We start from the raw sequence: 16,017 nt of genomic DNA on the forward strand, positions 1-16,017 counted from the left end.
CTTACCTTGGGTAGACCAATAGACTCCATTGCTCTTAACCACTGGACCGTATTGTCTGTATGTCGAAAATGAAGGCCGGACTTCTAGTGTGAAGATGGGGAGGGGGAGAAGAAGGGACCACATGAAAAATGAGTCATTTGTAACAACTTTTTTTCATTAGCAGGATGTTTTCCAATTCTATTTCTCCTAAAATAGAGTTATTAAATCATAAAACAACTGGAGACACAATAAAGAAGACTAGGCTATCTCAGCAACAGCATTAGTAATGGACCATTCCAGTCCCCACAATTCACATATTTGAGGTAATTCTGAACTAGAATCTCAACATTTAATGTCTAGCACATGCCCCAGGATATTTTATGAGACACATGTGCACACACATGCATGCACACATACGCACACACAGTGTCAAGATTTTGGCAACCGTGGCTGAGAAACTTAGCAACTTCAAGAAAATAGGATTTTTAGAAGACTAAATGCTTTCTTCCTGGTTTCTGGTTCTGCCAAAACATTTTTTTTCTGATCATGAATAGAATTTCTTTTTTTTTTTTTTTATGAATAGAATTTCTGTAGAAAACCTGTAAATGTAGAAAAATACATAGAAAAAAAAGGGGGGAACCCCCACAGTTCAGGGGCAATTTTAGTATGCCATCCTCTTATAATTTAATCATAATCTTTGTGTAAGAAATAAATCTTCAGTAGAAATGTTTTACAAGACCTTTCTCTATGTGCACAATGACAACAGGCTTTCTATGTCTTCTGCTTTTCTTTAAAGCCCTCCTCAGTCTTTTCCCCACAGTCTATAACTGTGGCAACCTTACCTGTATCTCATCAAGTAGGTACTGAAACATTGGGAGCTTTACGGGTACTCCGTATTTTTCATTAGTTAAATGAGTAGCATAAAGTTATGTATTTTATTTTTCATTTTAGTATATGAAAAAACAGGAATTACAGCAAGTTTCATTATATAATATCCGATAACAGATAATCACATTCAGAAAGCCTGGCCCTTCCTACCTCTTCTACGATCTTCTACAAATCAAATAGTTTATGTAAAAGAAAATGTTTTTGTTGCTGTTAGACTTATATTTTATTTTTTAAAAATTTTTTATTCATTTATTCATAGAGACACACAGAGAGAGAGAGGTGGAGACACAGGCAGAGGGAGAAGCAGGCTCCATGCAGGGAGCCTGACGCGTGACTGGATCCCGGGTCTCCAGGATCACACCCTGGGTTTCAGGCAGCACTAAACTGCTGCGCCACCTGGGCTGCCCTAGACTTCTACTTTATAAAGTATAGGTCAAATTAACATTTGACAAATGTGTATGCCTTTTTAGTAGTGGTCAGACTGAATTCTGTGTGTCAAGCACTGCATGTAAATTATCTCTGCTTTTCAAAACACTCTGCAAGGCAGTTATCATTTCCCATTTTTTAGAGATGAAGAAACGGAGGCCAGAAAGACCAACTAATTTGCCTGAGACCAATTAGGTGTTAAGTGGCTGAGCTGAGATTCAAAATGAGGTCTCTCTGAAACTGAAAACCTTCCTCATACTAGCATTCCCTAGTGGTAGAACAAAGGACCTAATGATGGTGGGATTATTCTTTGAATGGAAAAAATCAGCAGTTACTATGAAATCACTAGAGGGAGGAGAGGTGGGGGAAGAGGAAGGGAGAGGGAAAGAGGAAAAAAAGGGAAGAGGGGCACCGGGGAGAGAGGGAAGGGGAGGAGGGGGAGGGGGCCTGGAGAGTTAAGAGCCAGGCAGTACTGTCTGAGGGAGACTCAGCATAAACAACTCTTACAGAATACAAACAAGTCTCAGACACAGCCACTCTGTGACCATGGAGGGACAAGATGGAAACAATCCACATTCACATCAAGACAGAGAAGAGGAACCTAGGCACCACAAAATAACTAAATGTCCCACTGTTCCAACTAAGATGAGCAACCATTTTCATGGATGAGTCTAATCCCCATTCTATCTTTTCACCTCCTAGATAAAAAGTACTGGAACACCAAACTGATGCTGCTTCCTGACAACTCTCCAAAGATAACTGGTCTTTGCTTCCCTAAATCCATATTAGAATCACCAGTACAAGCCCAACTCTACACTAAGCTCCTCTTCCCTCCTGCTCATAGTCCCATCAGTATGTATATTTTTCTTGCCATAACAAGTTAAATAAACCTAATTTTGTTTGACCCTTGTTTGAAGGCTGGTTTCTTGGTGGGCTTCAAAAACCCAAATCATTAAGCAGGTATCCGTGTCCACTTAGTGGTCTTATTAGCCAGGTAACCTCAGGAAAGTTACAAATCTCTTTGAACCTTGGTTCCTCAGCCATAAAATGGGTATAGCATACATCTCTGAGTTGAGATGGAATGAGAATACACATATAGCAATTAGTTGCAAAGGGCATCTAAGAAGGCAATAAATATTAGTTATTATAATTATTGTATGCTATAGGACCAGGCTTGCAACCTTATTCACTTTAAGGTCAGAAAAAGGTTTAGTGTTTCATGAAAGAGGCACTGAAGGAAAGGGTGGTTATCTTGGTCTTATTTCTATAGTAAACGAAATGACAGATTTCAAATCCTTCGTCCATTTTAAACATCTGAAGAATGCTGACTTCGGAATGCTAAGGTATACATATTCAAGAAGGTTCGGTGCGTGATGTGCATTAACATCTTCAATTTACTGTATTTATTTCAATTAGAACAAAAATAGTTTCCTAAACACTGAGGCCCAAAATAAGCTTAGTCCATAACCACTTTCACCTTGTCTATTTTTTCACCAGTCCCCCATATTCATACCAGGCTAGATGGCATGTTTGTAGTCTTATTTAGGGAAGGGTTATTAATGTCTATCCACCTAATTTCTTCCAGCTTTGGACTAGAACGTACATGCTGATTTCCCACTGCTGAGCTATTTCACCAGCCAATAAGGTTACTTAAGCTTAAATTGAACAGATGAGGAATTATCTAAGTCTTCTTTGGATGATAACTTCTTCTACCTAAGACTCACCTGAATAGTTAACATCTATAACATCTATTTTAAGTCCACTGTTATCCATGCACTGCCTGGAAAGATACCGTTTTCTGTTCTTAAGCATCACCAAACTCAAGGAATGCCCTTCTTGCTCCCTCCTCTCCTTTCTCTTGCCCATCTTAACCACCTTGGGAACACTGTGGGAACATGCCTTCACCATGTAAGCCTTGGCCTTTTTACACTCTACCCCCCTTTAGAACTGGCGCTCTCCCCTTGGTCACGTTATGCTGTCCACCCAGCCATCTTCTCTTCATGGCCCTCTATCCATTTCTAATCCCTCTCCAGGTTGTTTTCTCTCTTGAACCCATTTACTTCTTGTCTATGTAGGCCACTGTTACCTGTCACCTGGCCTAGTTATCCCCTCATTGGACTGCCTCCACCCTCATCTTGCAATTTATTCTACACATAGCAGCCGACTCATCTTTGTGAAGCCATGATGCCTCTTTCAATGGCTTCCTCTTCAGTGACTTATGATGAAGTCACAGATCTCCCAGCCTGGCTGTGTGATCAGTCTCTGCTTCGATCTCGGCCTCATTTTTCACCACTGTACCTCACCACAGGCTTTCAGCCACTCTGTTTTGCCCAAGCTTTTTTCTTCCTCAGGTCTCTCAAAAATAGGCTCCTTGTCTGGACTGTCCTCGCTACTCCCCACCCTCAAAGCTGCACATGGATGATTTTCTTCTCGTTCTTCCCGCCTCAGAGGTAAATGTCTCCTCAGAGCAGCTCATCCTCTATGCAGTGCTATCTGTCAGTAATATCAGCTTTAATTTCTTCCCTCATATAACCATCCCCACAACAGTGTATTTACTTACAGTCTGCCTCCTCAGCCCTAAGTGCCATGAAATCACGTCTGCCTTGCTCACCACTCTGCCTTCATGTGCAGAACAGTGCCTGGGCACGTGGCAGGGGCTGATAAGCACTGTATGGGTAAGTCAATTCTATACTGTATGTTTTTCTATTATAGTAAAATTTTATCTTCTTTCCCTCTACTTTTATTAAAATTTATTATTTATCTAGATACTGGTAGATTATCTCAAATCCAAGTAATACGTAAGAAAAGAATCATCTGGGATAATTATTAAGAGTGTAACTTCCTGGGTCCCTGGCCAAGAGACTTCCTGACTCAGTAGCCTGGGCTGGGCCCAGAAATCCACGTTTTCCACACATCCATCGAGTGGTCCTGCAGGAGATTTTAGCATCACATTTGGAGGAAGAGTGTCAGACTCCAAGCACCCTAAGTATCAAATAAAGCACAGAAGATAAGAAATGGAGTCCTTTAACTTATTCAAAACTACTGTCATTCTTTTTAGCCAACAGTTGTTTCCCTAGCACTGCCCATGGGCTATATCCTTCACCGTTCACCGAGGAGTGCACAAAGACAACACACACGGTTCCTGCTTTCAGGACAAGGCAATGTTTACAGTACACCATGGTGTGTCCAAAAGGGACAGTGTCAGGTGTCACAGTGCACATGGCATGGTCACAGAGCTGGAACCTGGAGTGGCAGGTGGAGGTGGGCAGGGAAAGCATACTTATCATTAGAAGGTTGAACTCTAATATTTAGGACATCTTTGTAACCTTAAATTAATGAGGGACCAGGGTTGTACTTAAGCTGGCAGACAAAGGGGATGGGATGGCATTGAAAGCTCCCATCTGTTTAACTCAGAGCCATCACTGCCCAGACTGAGGCTGTTAGAGTTTTGGGACAGAGCTCTTGCCTCAGAGACACACAACCTAACAGGCAGGTCATATTTTATGGCTCTAGTCCAAGCAGACTCTGGAGCAAGAGCTTACACTTGCTGAACTCATGGTTGCCAGATGGTGTATCCAGGGCTGGGGCTGTGTTAGCTAGCATTCCTTTGTGTCTCAACATCTTTGCTACAGTCCCGTGATTCGGTGGCTCCTTATGAAGAACCACAGGATGGGCTCCAGTCCTAAAGAACCTAAGAACAGGAAATTAAGTATCCTGTTCACTAATATCTGACTCCTTTCAATTCTGTAAAATGAATGAAATGGCCTTAAAATTTTATGATTACATGGCAACTCACTAAAAATTCTCTTTAAAAGACATTAGGCATTCTTGGAGATTTAATAAATGAGAGGGAAAAGGCTGTTTTGTCCAGTGAATGAAGAGAGGGGTAGTTTCCCTTGGTCCTGTACTTTCTCCCACGTCCTAGCTGGCACCACCACCCCTCCCTCTGCTACACTTCCCTTCTCTCTGCCCTTCTCCTAGCATCGTCTCTCCTGTATATCTGGCCTCCGTGACCTGACGGGTAGGAGTGGCAAACACAATACTTCTGTCTTAGTATTTTGTTCAAAAACGTCATCGCTTGCCTGGGCTCCATAGATATTTCATTTGTAACATGGAACAGGAAATATTTCCCCTGTCTCCATCCCAAAGAGAAGTTGCTATTCATTCAAATGGTAGGCTTCCTGATGCCAGGAGGAAATAGCACCTGTTTGATTTGCCAGGAGAGGTCCACAGCTGACCTAGAGACACTTACAGTCAAAGGTGTATGATGTGCCAAGTGGAGTAAAGAGGTATCCCACCCCTCGCTTGGAGCTCTTGCTGGTCTGATTCTCATCTCTAACAATGTCAAAATAAAACACCCAAGACCCCCTTTCAGGATGGGCTGGAGCCCAGGCCAACTACACTTTAACTCTGTCATCAGATCTACATGACTGTTAGAAGAAACAGGATGAAAGCATGATAATAGTCATCGTAGAAGCAATGAAAAAATAAAAATCGGCGGCAAAATGTGGACAAGTAATTTATTTTGTGGTGTGGGGATATAAATAATTTTTTCTGCTCTTTTCTGAAATAAAAAAATATTTTTCAAAATTAAATAAAATCATTTTGCCTAACTCAATCACTGATTTAGTAAAGTCTTATGAAAAGCTAACATAATGAGCTAAGACTCTAGGGAGGTACACATGACTTAATCAGCTCAAAAGTACTTAAACAAACACAAATACTTTTATTCCTAACATTATTCAAGGCAGGAAGTTTAGTTCAGTTACCTTTTAGGCCAGAATATGAAAACAGACTCATAAAAGATGTCTCACCTCTTCTGGTCTATGGCTAGCCTAAATGATGACTCAAACATTTGCTGTGAATTAAATATACATACTTAATTTTATTATTTTATTTTTTAAAAAGATTTTATTTAGTTATTTGAGAGAGAGAGGGAGAGAGAGAGAGAGAGCCAGCACAGGCAGGAGTAGGGGCAGAGGGAGAAGGAGAAGCAGACTTGCTGCTCAGCAGGGAGCCCAATGCAGGGCTCTATCCCAGGACACTGGGATCACGACCTGAGCTGAAGGCAGATGCTTAAGTGACTGAGCCACTCAGGCACCCCAAAATATATATTTCCATTTTTTTTATTAAAGATTTTGTTTATTTATTTATGAGAGACACAGAAAGAGAGGCAGAGACACAGGCAGAGGGAGAAGTGGGCTCCATGCAGGGAGCCTGATGTGGGACTCAAATCCGTAACTCCAGGATCACGTTCTGAGCTCAAGGCAGATGCTCAACTGCTGAACCACCCAGGCGTCCCAAAATATACACATTTTAAAAATAAATTTTGCTTCAGTAACCCTGAAGGGTGGTATGAATCATACAGTTAATAGGAAAGCATTCCATTTTCAACTAAATGTTGTCCTGGCAATTTTAAGACAGATAACTTTTAGAGGTACTTGAAAATCTACAGATTAAAAAAAAAACGATATAAAGAACTAAATACAGTTGATCCTTGAACAACACAGGTTTGAGCTGCGTGGGTCCACTTGCATGCAGACTTTTTTTTTTTCCAATAAATGTACAGCACTGTAACTATATTTTCTCTTATGATTTTAATAATGTTTTTTTCTCTACTTTACTGTAAGAATAAGTTTGTAATACATATGACATACAAAATAACATGTTAATCAACTTATGGGTAAGGTTTCTAGTTAACAGTAGGCTACGAGTAAAATTTTGAGAGAGTCAAAAGTTATAGTGGAGCAAACAAAAAATTAAGAGTACTCTTTTCTAAATCCCTTATCAATTTACAGCAACTCATTTAAGCTTTCCATAAGTAATATTAACATACAATGAGTATTACTGACTTCATTTCAGAGTCAAAAGCTGAGATGTAAACTTGAACAGCTCAATGTTTTCAGAAAACGCATTTTAACATGCATCTGATTATAATGCTATACCTCTTCCAATACATCCCAGAGCTGATAATCAAACCCAACAGAGTAGACAGAAGGAGAACCCAGGTGGAAGGATTAGCTTGGGATAGACAGATGGATACCTTCCCCTGTAAGACTGAAGGGGGAGATCCCTCTTCCATTCCCATATCCTCTTATTCTCATATAGGCAGGATTGTAGGTCGGAAGGATATAAATTTTTTTTTTAATTTTTATTTATTTATGATAGTCACAGAGAGAGAAATAGAGAGAGGCAGAGACATAGGCAGAGGGAGAAGCAGGCTCCATGCACAGGGAGCCCGATGTGGGATTCGATCCCGGGTCTCCAGGATCGTGCCCTGGGCCAAAGGCAGGCGCCAAACCGCTGCGCCACCCAGGGATCCCGGAAGGATATAAATTAAGAGTGATGGTTAAGGTTATTTTCTGGAAATAAATGACTAACCAAAACAAAAATTCATATGTGGACTTCAGACTGTGCAGTGGGAAGGGATTCCTTAATGCCCTCACTGGTCAAGGGTCAACTGTATAATAAATGAAGAATGAAGGATATAAAGAATCACATTTCAGAGAAGCTTTAGAAATTCTGGCCCAACGTGCAAAAGAAATCACTTATTCCAGGAGGGAACACCATATGCTTAAAAACTCTTTCGAAGACACATCTAATGGAGGGGTCTTTTAGGTTGGTGCTTGCCTTTTCCTCCTTCATTTCTTAGTGAAAAATGCCATGCGTAAAGTTGATGTAATAGTATAATGAACTCCTAGGTACCCATCACCTAACCTCAGCAATTATGAACTCATGGCTAGTCTCTAATCTCTCTCAATCCTCTTCCCCATTATTCTAGAGCAAAGTCTTAGATATATTGTTTTATCTGTGAATACTTAGACATGTGTCTCTAAAATATCATTTTTAAACTCAGGTCAAGACTGTTGTTATCTTGGTTTTGTTTTCTCCTCATGTGTTCTCCCAAATTAGCCATGAAATAATTAACACAAATTGCATACCAAAAAAAATTAGTCCTATTTTGTCTTAAACATTAAATAGAAAAGAATACCTACCTGATTATTCAATGTTACTACTCATTTGCTCAGACTGGCCCTAACTCTTTGGGGCCACAAAAGTTGGGTATTTTACTCCTTGATGAGAACAAGGGGAGTAATAAACTATGTCAGTGGTGGAAAAAAGAAGAAGGATATAGTGCCCTCCCTTTGACATTTACTGATACCAGTAAAAATGACCTCCATGAAGGAATAATGAAGGGGGGCCTGGGAGGCCCCAGAAATCAGACGTGTCTCAGCCTCAGCCCAGAAATAGAAACATTCTGCTTTTATTATTATTTTTTTCATTCTGCTTTTAAACTGCTGCTCCCTCAGGAATGATTATTAGCAGGTTTCAAAGACCAAGGACACTCCCTCCCCATCCCACAAAATCCTTATAGAAACACTAAAAGTAGGGAAAGGAAATGAAATATTAAACTTTCACTTTTAGATGGAAGCCAAAACCAATTACATCTCAGTTACCTTGTAACGTGTTTGTTCCACATCATAGATCTTTTTCTCTGATACCATTTTTGGGGCAAAGAACTTGGCTAACTTTGCAAGGTAAACTCCATTCCGGAGCCCTTCTTCCAGTTCAGTGGTTGGTGGCAATTCTTCGACTAAGCAGACTTCCATCCACCTAGAAGGATGAGAAAAAAACCTCCAAGTGATTCCAGTTGGTTAACTTTGTGTAGATGAAGAGAGCAGCATCTCGCTATGTGTGTTGGAGACATTAACAAAGGGCGACAGGATCTGAAACATCTTTAGCTAAGACGGGAAGAGAGGACTTTTTGGGTGGGCAAGGAGTCCGAAAAAAGAGATACACAAGTGGGACTCAAAGCCCAGAGCCACTGAACTCACTTCCATTCCAGAGCTTGTCAACTTCATCTTTGTCTGAGTCTCTGCCAATTCTCTTTTGTGCCAAAGAGGAAAATGGCCAAACCATTTTGTATGGGTGGAACTTATCTGCTGACATAGCAAAAAATAATTCCAAGTTTATGAACCCAAATTGGAAGAAAGACTTGTAGGGCTGATGCCTTGGGGAAAGCACAGTCCAAGGTACTATAAGATCTGTAGCTGCCTCAGTCCAGAAATGACTACCAGGAAATGTAAGAAAGGCGTGGAAAAGGAGCATCAAAAATTCAGAATGTTTTCTTCAAATAGTACACATTCCATTTACCAATACCAGGAGCTTATTACAACATCCTTACTTTTTTGAGAAGATGGAGTATTTACTGAGTTATGAAAAAATATCTCAGAAAAAGATCAGATTAAATCTTAGACACTGTGTGAATATTGTAGAAAAGATAGCATCAAGGTTATCATAGGTTCGAGGACACACAGTGGATGGGGGAGGCTGGGCCAGCTCACATTTCACATTGGTATGTCGTGAATTTGCTGGACTTATAAAGATAATATTATTCCTATCCATTCTCAAGTAATGGTTACCTACTGTAGGATCCAAGAGGCAGATGTGCAGGTGTTCAGGAAAGGACTCACCACCTCCCTGCCACTGATCCACAAATCATGAACTATTAGTGTGAGGACTATGGCCAGGCCCTGCCTGAGGATCATTCACACATCTGCAGCTGATCCTATTAACATTTGGCACAAGAGGACAGTGTTCTGCAATATTAACAACTGATCCTGATCCAAGCAGTGAACATTGTAAAATATCTCAACTGCTTGTAGCTCTGGACAACAGCCTTTAAAAAGCTCAGAGAGTCCCTAATAATCAGTAATTGCTGGCCACTTATTAGGCACTGTAAAATGTGGACCATATGAGAAAAATAGAAACATAAGCCCTGCTTTCAAAGAGCATTAAATGTAATTGAAAAGGCAAGGCGATCCCAAGGAAAAACCACAGAACCACATAAGAAAGGTTCTTATGCCCAATGCTACATGGTAGTGCTTAACAATAAGGCTGGGAATAAAGGGGGGTAATTAGGTTATCACTACACTGCTCAGGGAAAGTACTGAAGAGATGATGGGCCCCGGATTTGGCCTCGAAAAATGGAGTATTTGCAAAGGCAGAGAAGCACTAGACACCAGGGAGCAAGACAGACCGACGGCACAGAGGAGACATGGGGAACTCACGGAGAAGGCCCAGAGAAGACTCTGGGCCCCTGGGGCTCCTGGGAAGAAAGGAAATGAAGTGGAGTGAGTATAGAGTTGGGCTCTGGAGGATCTAGCACAGGAGGAGTGCTGTTACCTGCTGTCACAGGAAGCAGAGAGCTCCTGGCAGCTTCACCGCAAAAGAGTGACACGTTGACAGTGGTAATTAGAGAAAATTAATCCTGTATGATGGATGCCCCGAGACAAAGCACTCTTTTGGGACTTTTCCATTGTGAAGAACTGAGGGACTGGATTAGACAGGAAGAAATGGGAAGGAGGGAAACCAGGAGACACTTGAAGGAAGCAGTAACAGGACTTGGTGACCGCTTAGAAAAAGGAGGTCAGAGGAAAGGAAAAGCTTATCAGCCAGGAAGAGGGGTCTGGTATAGAGAGAGCTCTCTGCTCTGGGATGCAGACCCAAGTCAGCTGTGTGACCCAGGAACGTCCTCTAACCTCTCAGGGCCGGTTTTGTCCTCTGCTCAAGGGATAGAGAATTAGAAGGATGGGATAATAAAGTTTTTCCCAGACCTAAGACCCTAAGGAATTGGTAAAAATGAGATGAAGAGCTTGGCTTTCACTCATCCCATACAAGGTATATAAGGGATATCTGGTTTATATAAGCCTGGCTTTAAGAAATCAATAATAATGTTGCTCTTTAAATAAAAATTGGGCCAAAATCCACTGTAGTAGGCTAATTTTCTAACCTACATAAACCACAAATCACAGCATTATGCTAATTCATATTAAGACACAATCTGCTCTTGAATCATTAGCTTGAAAACTTAACTGTTTTTAACATAATATATAATTGCTTGATAACAATCCCGTGATCAGAATATGTGTGAGGAGTGGGTGAGAGGTGAATTAACAATCGGTAGTGCAGGGGCTTAAAATATAACAGGGAACAAAAGGCAGGAAGCTAAAATAAAAAGTGAAATATGGTATTTTAGATTTGGGCTTATTAAAAAAAAAGATACTTCTGTTGATACTAGAATATGTATGTGCAGTTGGCTTCAAACACTAATGACACTAGAAAGTTGGGTTAGCTACAGCCTGTTTAAATACAGCCACCGCTAATGCTTATGACATTATGGACTACCCAAGGCAAAGGCCACTTCTTCCACTTTATAATTAATCCCTTTGTGCCTGCCAATGTGTTTACACATAGTAGGTACCCAATAAATTGGTATTTAATGATGGATTCTGAGTGCCTAAGAAAAATTTCTGCAAGCAACACAGTTGATCAAAAAATCTTCAGGACACTGCCAAAAATATGTCAGTGTTGCATCTTTGCAACACTAAGCATCAATGAGGGTATCTCTTGTCATTTCCTTAAAAGTTAAATGATGAAGCTATTATCATCAATTATTCATATTAAAGCACTATTTTGTGCTAAAACTTATATTAAATACTTCATGGGGACTCTCATTTAATCCTCAAGATCACCTCATAAAGAAGATTACCCTTTTTAGATGATCATCTGAGGGTCTGAAAAGCCCAGTGCCATGCAATTGGTAACTGAAAGACCTCAAAAAGCTGCCAGGGCCACTGTTCCTCTAATTTTAACTTTTAACTTCTCACAACTCACCCAAGCTACCTCTAGAGTAAGAGTAAGAGTTCCATAGTTTAGAGACATATGTGCTATCACTATTTCAGTATAAGGTCAGAGAATAGTATATGGACTGTCAAAATTGAGTCAATTTCCTGGAGTTTCATTTATTCTCTTAGAATCCCCTTTTGGTCACCTGCCTTGAAACAATGAATAGTAAATGGCATCGGCTGCCTCTTGTGAGTGCTGTTTCAAGTAGGGATTCAAGGAAGTTATGTTTCCAACAGGGTATGAAAAGCTTAGAGCCTCTCCACTGGAGTCGCTTCCTAGAGAACTCTTATAAGCCTACACAAGATCTCAAAGAGTCTTCTAAAATCTGCAACTTGGAAACTCCTCTTAATTATTAGTCAGTGGATGCTTAACAAAAATTGACTGATAGCAAGACTCTTCTTCTGGGGCAGTTGGTAAACTCTGACAAAAAAAATCAGATAGACTGGCGACTTAGCCTTTTTCTAAAAGTGTTAAAATACCTCACAATAAAGCAGAAACTCTAATATGCAAACTTTTAAACTAGGACACAGTCATGTGGGCTGGGAATCCTTTTGATCTACCTTTCAAAAGTATAAGGAAAGAACTTGGAGCAGAGATACCAAATGGTTCATTCCAGAAGCTAGGGGATAGCTAGGAATGGCTGCTGGCCAGAGTCGACATTTCCCAGTCCCACAATATCTGTGTGGGGCCAAGTGGCTGGGTTGTGACCACAGAATAGGAGAGGAAATGATGTGCACTGCCCCTAGGTGTGCCTCAGGAAAGTCTCCCTTAGATGAGCTTCCACTGTCTCCTCTGCTGCCTGCTGGCAGGATACTAAAGCTTGTGGCAAGGCGGTGGTGGTGGTGGTGGTAGGGCACACCTGGCTAGCTCAGTTGGTAGAGCATGTGACTCTTGATCTTGAGGTTGTGAGTCCAATCCCCACACTGGGTGTGGAGCCTACTTAAAATAAAGAAATAAAATAAAAATAAAATCTTTAAAAAAATACAATAAAGCTCATGACAGCTTTGAAAGAGTAAGAACTCCATCAGCCTGGGTCCCTGAAAAACTTTGGTAAAGAGGTGCCTGTGGCCCCTCATCCTCATCTTACATTATTTAACCTTACTTGAGCAAGAATTAAACTTCTATTGTCAACCTCAACTTAGTGGTTTATCTGTTATACAAGCCAGTGTTACCTGGCCAAACCAATAAATACGCTTAGTATGATTTTTGTGGTTCATTGGGATCACACTTCCTATAACGATCACAATGTAGAGACAACTGGCCCGATGTTCAGGAAGTCTGCCTCTGTGATCAGTAGCTGTATGTACTGGAAAAGGTCATTTAAAACTCTAAACTGAGTTTTAGTCTATGAGTCTAAAATTATATTGGAATTCAACATGACAGTGTAATTATGTAATATGATTTTGTTTTATTAATAATTTTACTGAGAAATAGTCCATACACCATACACTCACCCACTTAAGATATACAATGCAATGATTTTTAAACATGTTTATAGGGTTGTGAGATCATCACCATTCTCAGTAATGGAACATTTTCATCACTCCCAAAAGAAACTCCAGACCCATTAATAGTCACTTGCCATTTGCCCCACTACTCCCAGCTCACTAATGTACTTTTCTCCTGATTTGCCTATTCTGTACATTCATGTAAATGGAATTCTACAATACGTGGCCTTTAGTGATTAGCCTTGTTCACTCAGCATACGGTTTCAAGGTTCATCTATGGTGTAGAATGTATCAGTACTGGATTCTTTTTTATTGCTGAGTAATACCCCACAGTATGGATATATTACATTTTATTAGTTTATTGACATCTGTGTTTTTTCCACTTTTTGGCTATTTGGAATAATGCTACTAACTTGTATACTAACATTAGTGTATAAGGTTTGGCATGGATAGAGGCTCTCATTTCTCTTGGGTATACACCTAAAAGTGGAGTTGCTGGATGGTAAGGCAACTCCATGTTCAGTCTTTTTAGGAACTTCCAGATTGTTTCCCAGAGCAGCAACAACATTTTATATTCCTAGCAAGAGTGACAGAGGATTCTAATTTCTCCACATTCTTGCCCACACTTTGCTGTCTTTTTTTATTATAGCCTTCCTAGTAGAGGCAAAGGGGTACCTCATTATGGTTATTCTCATTTCCATGATGGCTAATGATATTTAAAATCTTTTTATGTGTTTATTGCCCATGTATATAACTGTTAGAGTAATGTCTATTCAAATCCATTGCCCATATTTTCTTGGATTATTTTTATAATGAAGTTATAAGAGTTCCTTATATATTTGGTATACAAGTCCATTATCAGATAAATAATTTGAGTATCTCTATTCACTCTGTATATGTTGTCTTTTCACTTTTTAAAAAAGATTTTATTTTTTATTGTATATAGAAAGAGAGAGAAAGCACACAAGCAGGGGGAGCAGCAGGCAGAGGGAGAGGGAGAAGCAGGCCCCCGCTGAGCAGGGAGCTCGATGTGGGGCCCAAACCCAAGACCCTGAGATCACAGCCTGCACTGAAGGCAGATCCTCAACTGACTGAGCCACTCAGGCACCCTATCTTTTCACTTTCTTGATGTTGTCTTTGTAAGAATAAAGAGGTTTTAATTTCAACAAAGTCCCATCTATTTTTTCATTGCCTGTACTTTTAGTGTCATATCTAAGAAATTCTTAACTGAAAGTCACAAACATTTATCTATGTTTTCTTCTAAGAGCTTTACAGTTTTAATTTGTACACTTATGCCTGTGATCCCTTTTCAGTTATTTTTTTTGTAAATTTTGAGAGGTAAGGGTCTGAAGTCATTCTTTTGCATGTGGATTTATAGTTTTCTCACCACTATTTGTTAAAAAGACTATGCTGTCCCCCCATTAAATTGATGTCCTTAAAAAATCAGCTGATTGCAAATGTAAAGTTGTTTCTAGACTCTTGATTCTATGCTATTGATCTATATATGGATGATTTACATATGGATGGAACATACAGTATGCACACACAAAATCAAGCTACAAAGACCTTATGTCATCAAGAGCCTGTCTTTAAAACCGACCTAAAAATCCTCATAAATGAAAACCAGATTCGTCTGTGCCTCCTCTTGATGCCCTTGCATTTACTGCGTCTCCCCCTATTCCTTCTACTGATTACTCCTATTGAACCACAACACCACTATGTGACTGTCTCATCCCGAAGCAAAAGTTGCAGCTATTTCTTATGAGAAACTGAAGAGTTGTTACAGAATTTCATCTTCCTTCTCATGATGAAGGGACTACTTTCCTATCCATGTGCTTGTTTTTCCTTCTCTCTATAGGCAAAGTTCATATCACTCACTGGGTACAGAGAAATCAGAAGTAAAAGGAAATTTTCCTTTTTTTTTTTTTTTTTTCATTCAAACAGCCTCTCTTCAACTTTTATTTTTTTATTTTATATTCTAGGTTAAGGCAAAAAAGAAAAATAACTAATGTCCTTTTGTCTTGTAAGAGACCCAAAAAACCAAAACAAAAAACCCTTATAAAAACCATGAGACAAACGATCCATTCTACTGTGTTACTTTGTGCCTTGCTGAACATATGAAAGTTGTTTCACCAAGGCATTTGCTATCTGAGTTGTTATTCAGGAAATCGCCAACTATAAATCTTGGTCTCTATCATACAGCACTGTATGGAAGAAATGGCCCAAAAGTACAACTGCTGGCCAAAAAACAAAAAAGTGTGTGTTTTTTCCATGCACAAACCCTATTTTATTGCAATGCTCTGTTTCATGATCTTTCAAGTATTACAAGTCAATTTATCTCCCTAAATGTTTTGAAAATCAGCTTAGGAGATATATTTTCTTAAAAGAACAAAAGCAAAGACTAGATATTTTTATACATATAGTGTAATTGGTTACCTTTTATGCAATAGGAAGTAAAACATCAAGAGGAGCGGATTGAGATTTCATGGTCAACCTCTCTCATTTGTTGGAGGCTGATGCAAAATGGTGACCACAATTCAATAAGCCTTAATAGCTCAGGGGAATAGGGATGCAGGAACTCACACAC

At 39.8% G+C, this 16,017-nt stretch overlaps 1 protein-coding gene across 2 annotated transcripts in view; it reads right to left on the reverse strand.

Annotated features, from left to right (window-relative positions):
• The window catches only part of IQGAP2 (IQ motif containing GTPase activating protein 2), a 288,002-nt gene that overhangs the window by 129,456 nt on the left and 142,529 nt on the right, over window positions 1-16,017 (reverse strand). For both annotated transcript variants that reach the window (XM_025438205.3, XM_025438204.3), the window contains exons 3-4: window positions 8,751-8,907; window positions 6-83 (exon numbers count right to left, since the gene is read on the reverse strand). In XM_025438205.3, the coding sequence (XP_025293990.3) occupies window positions 6-83; window positions 8,751-8,907 (235 nt within the window). The remainder of the gene's footprint in view (window positions 1-5; window positions 84-8,750; window positions 8,908-16,017) is intronic.

Source organism: Canis lupus, chromosome 3 (genome assembly GCF_003254725.2).
Source record: "Canis lupus dingo isolate Sandy chromosome 3, ASM325472v2, whole genome shotgun sequence".
NCBI classification, from domain to species: domain Eukaryota; kingdom Metazoa; phylum Chordata; class Mammalia; order Carnivora; family Canidae; genus Canis; species Canis lupus.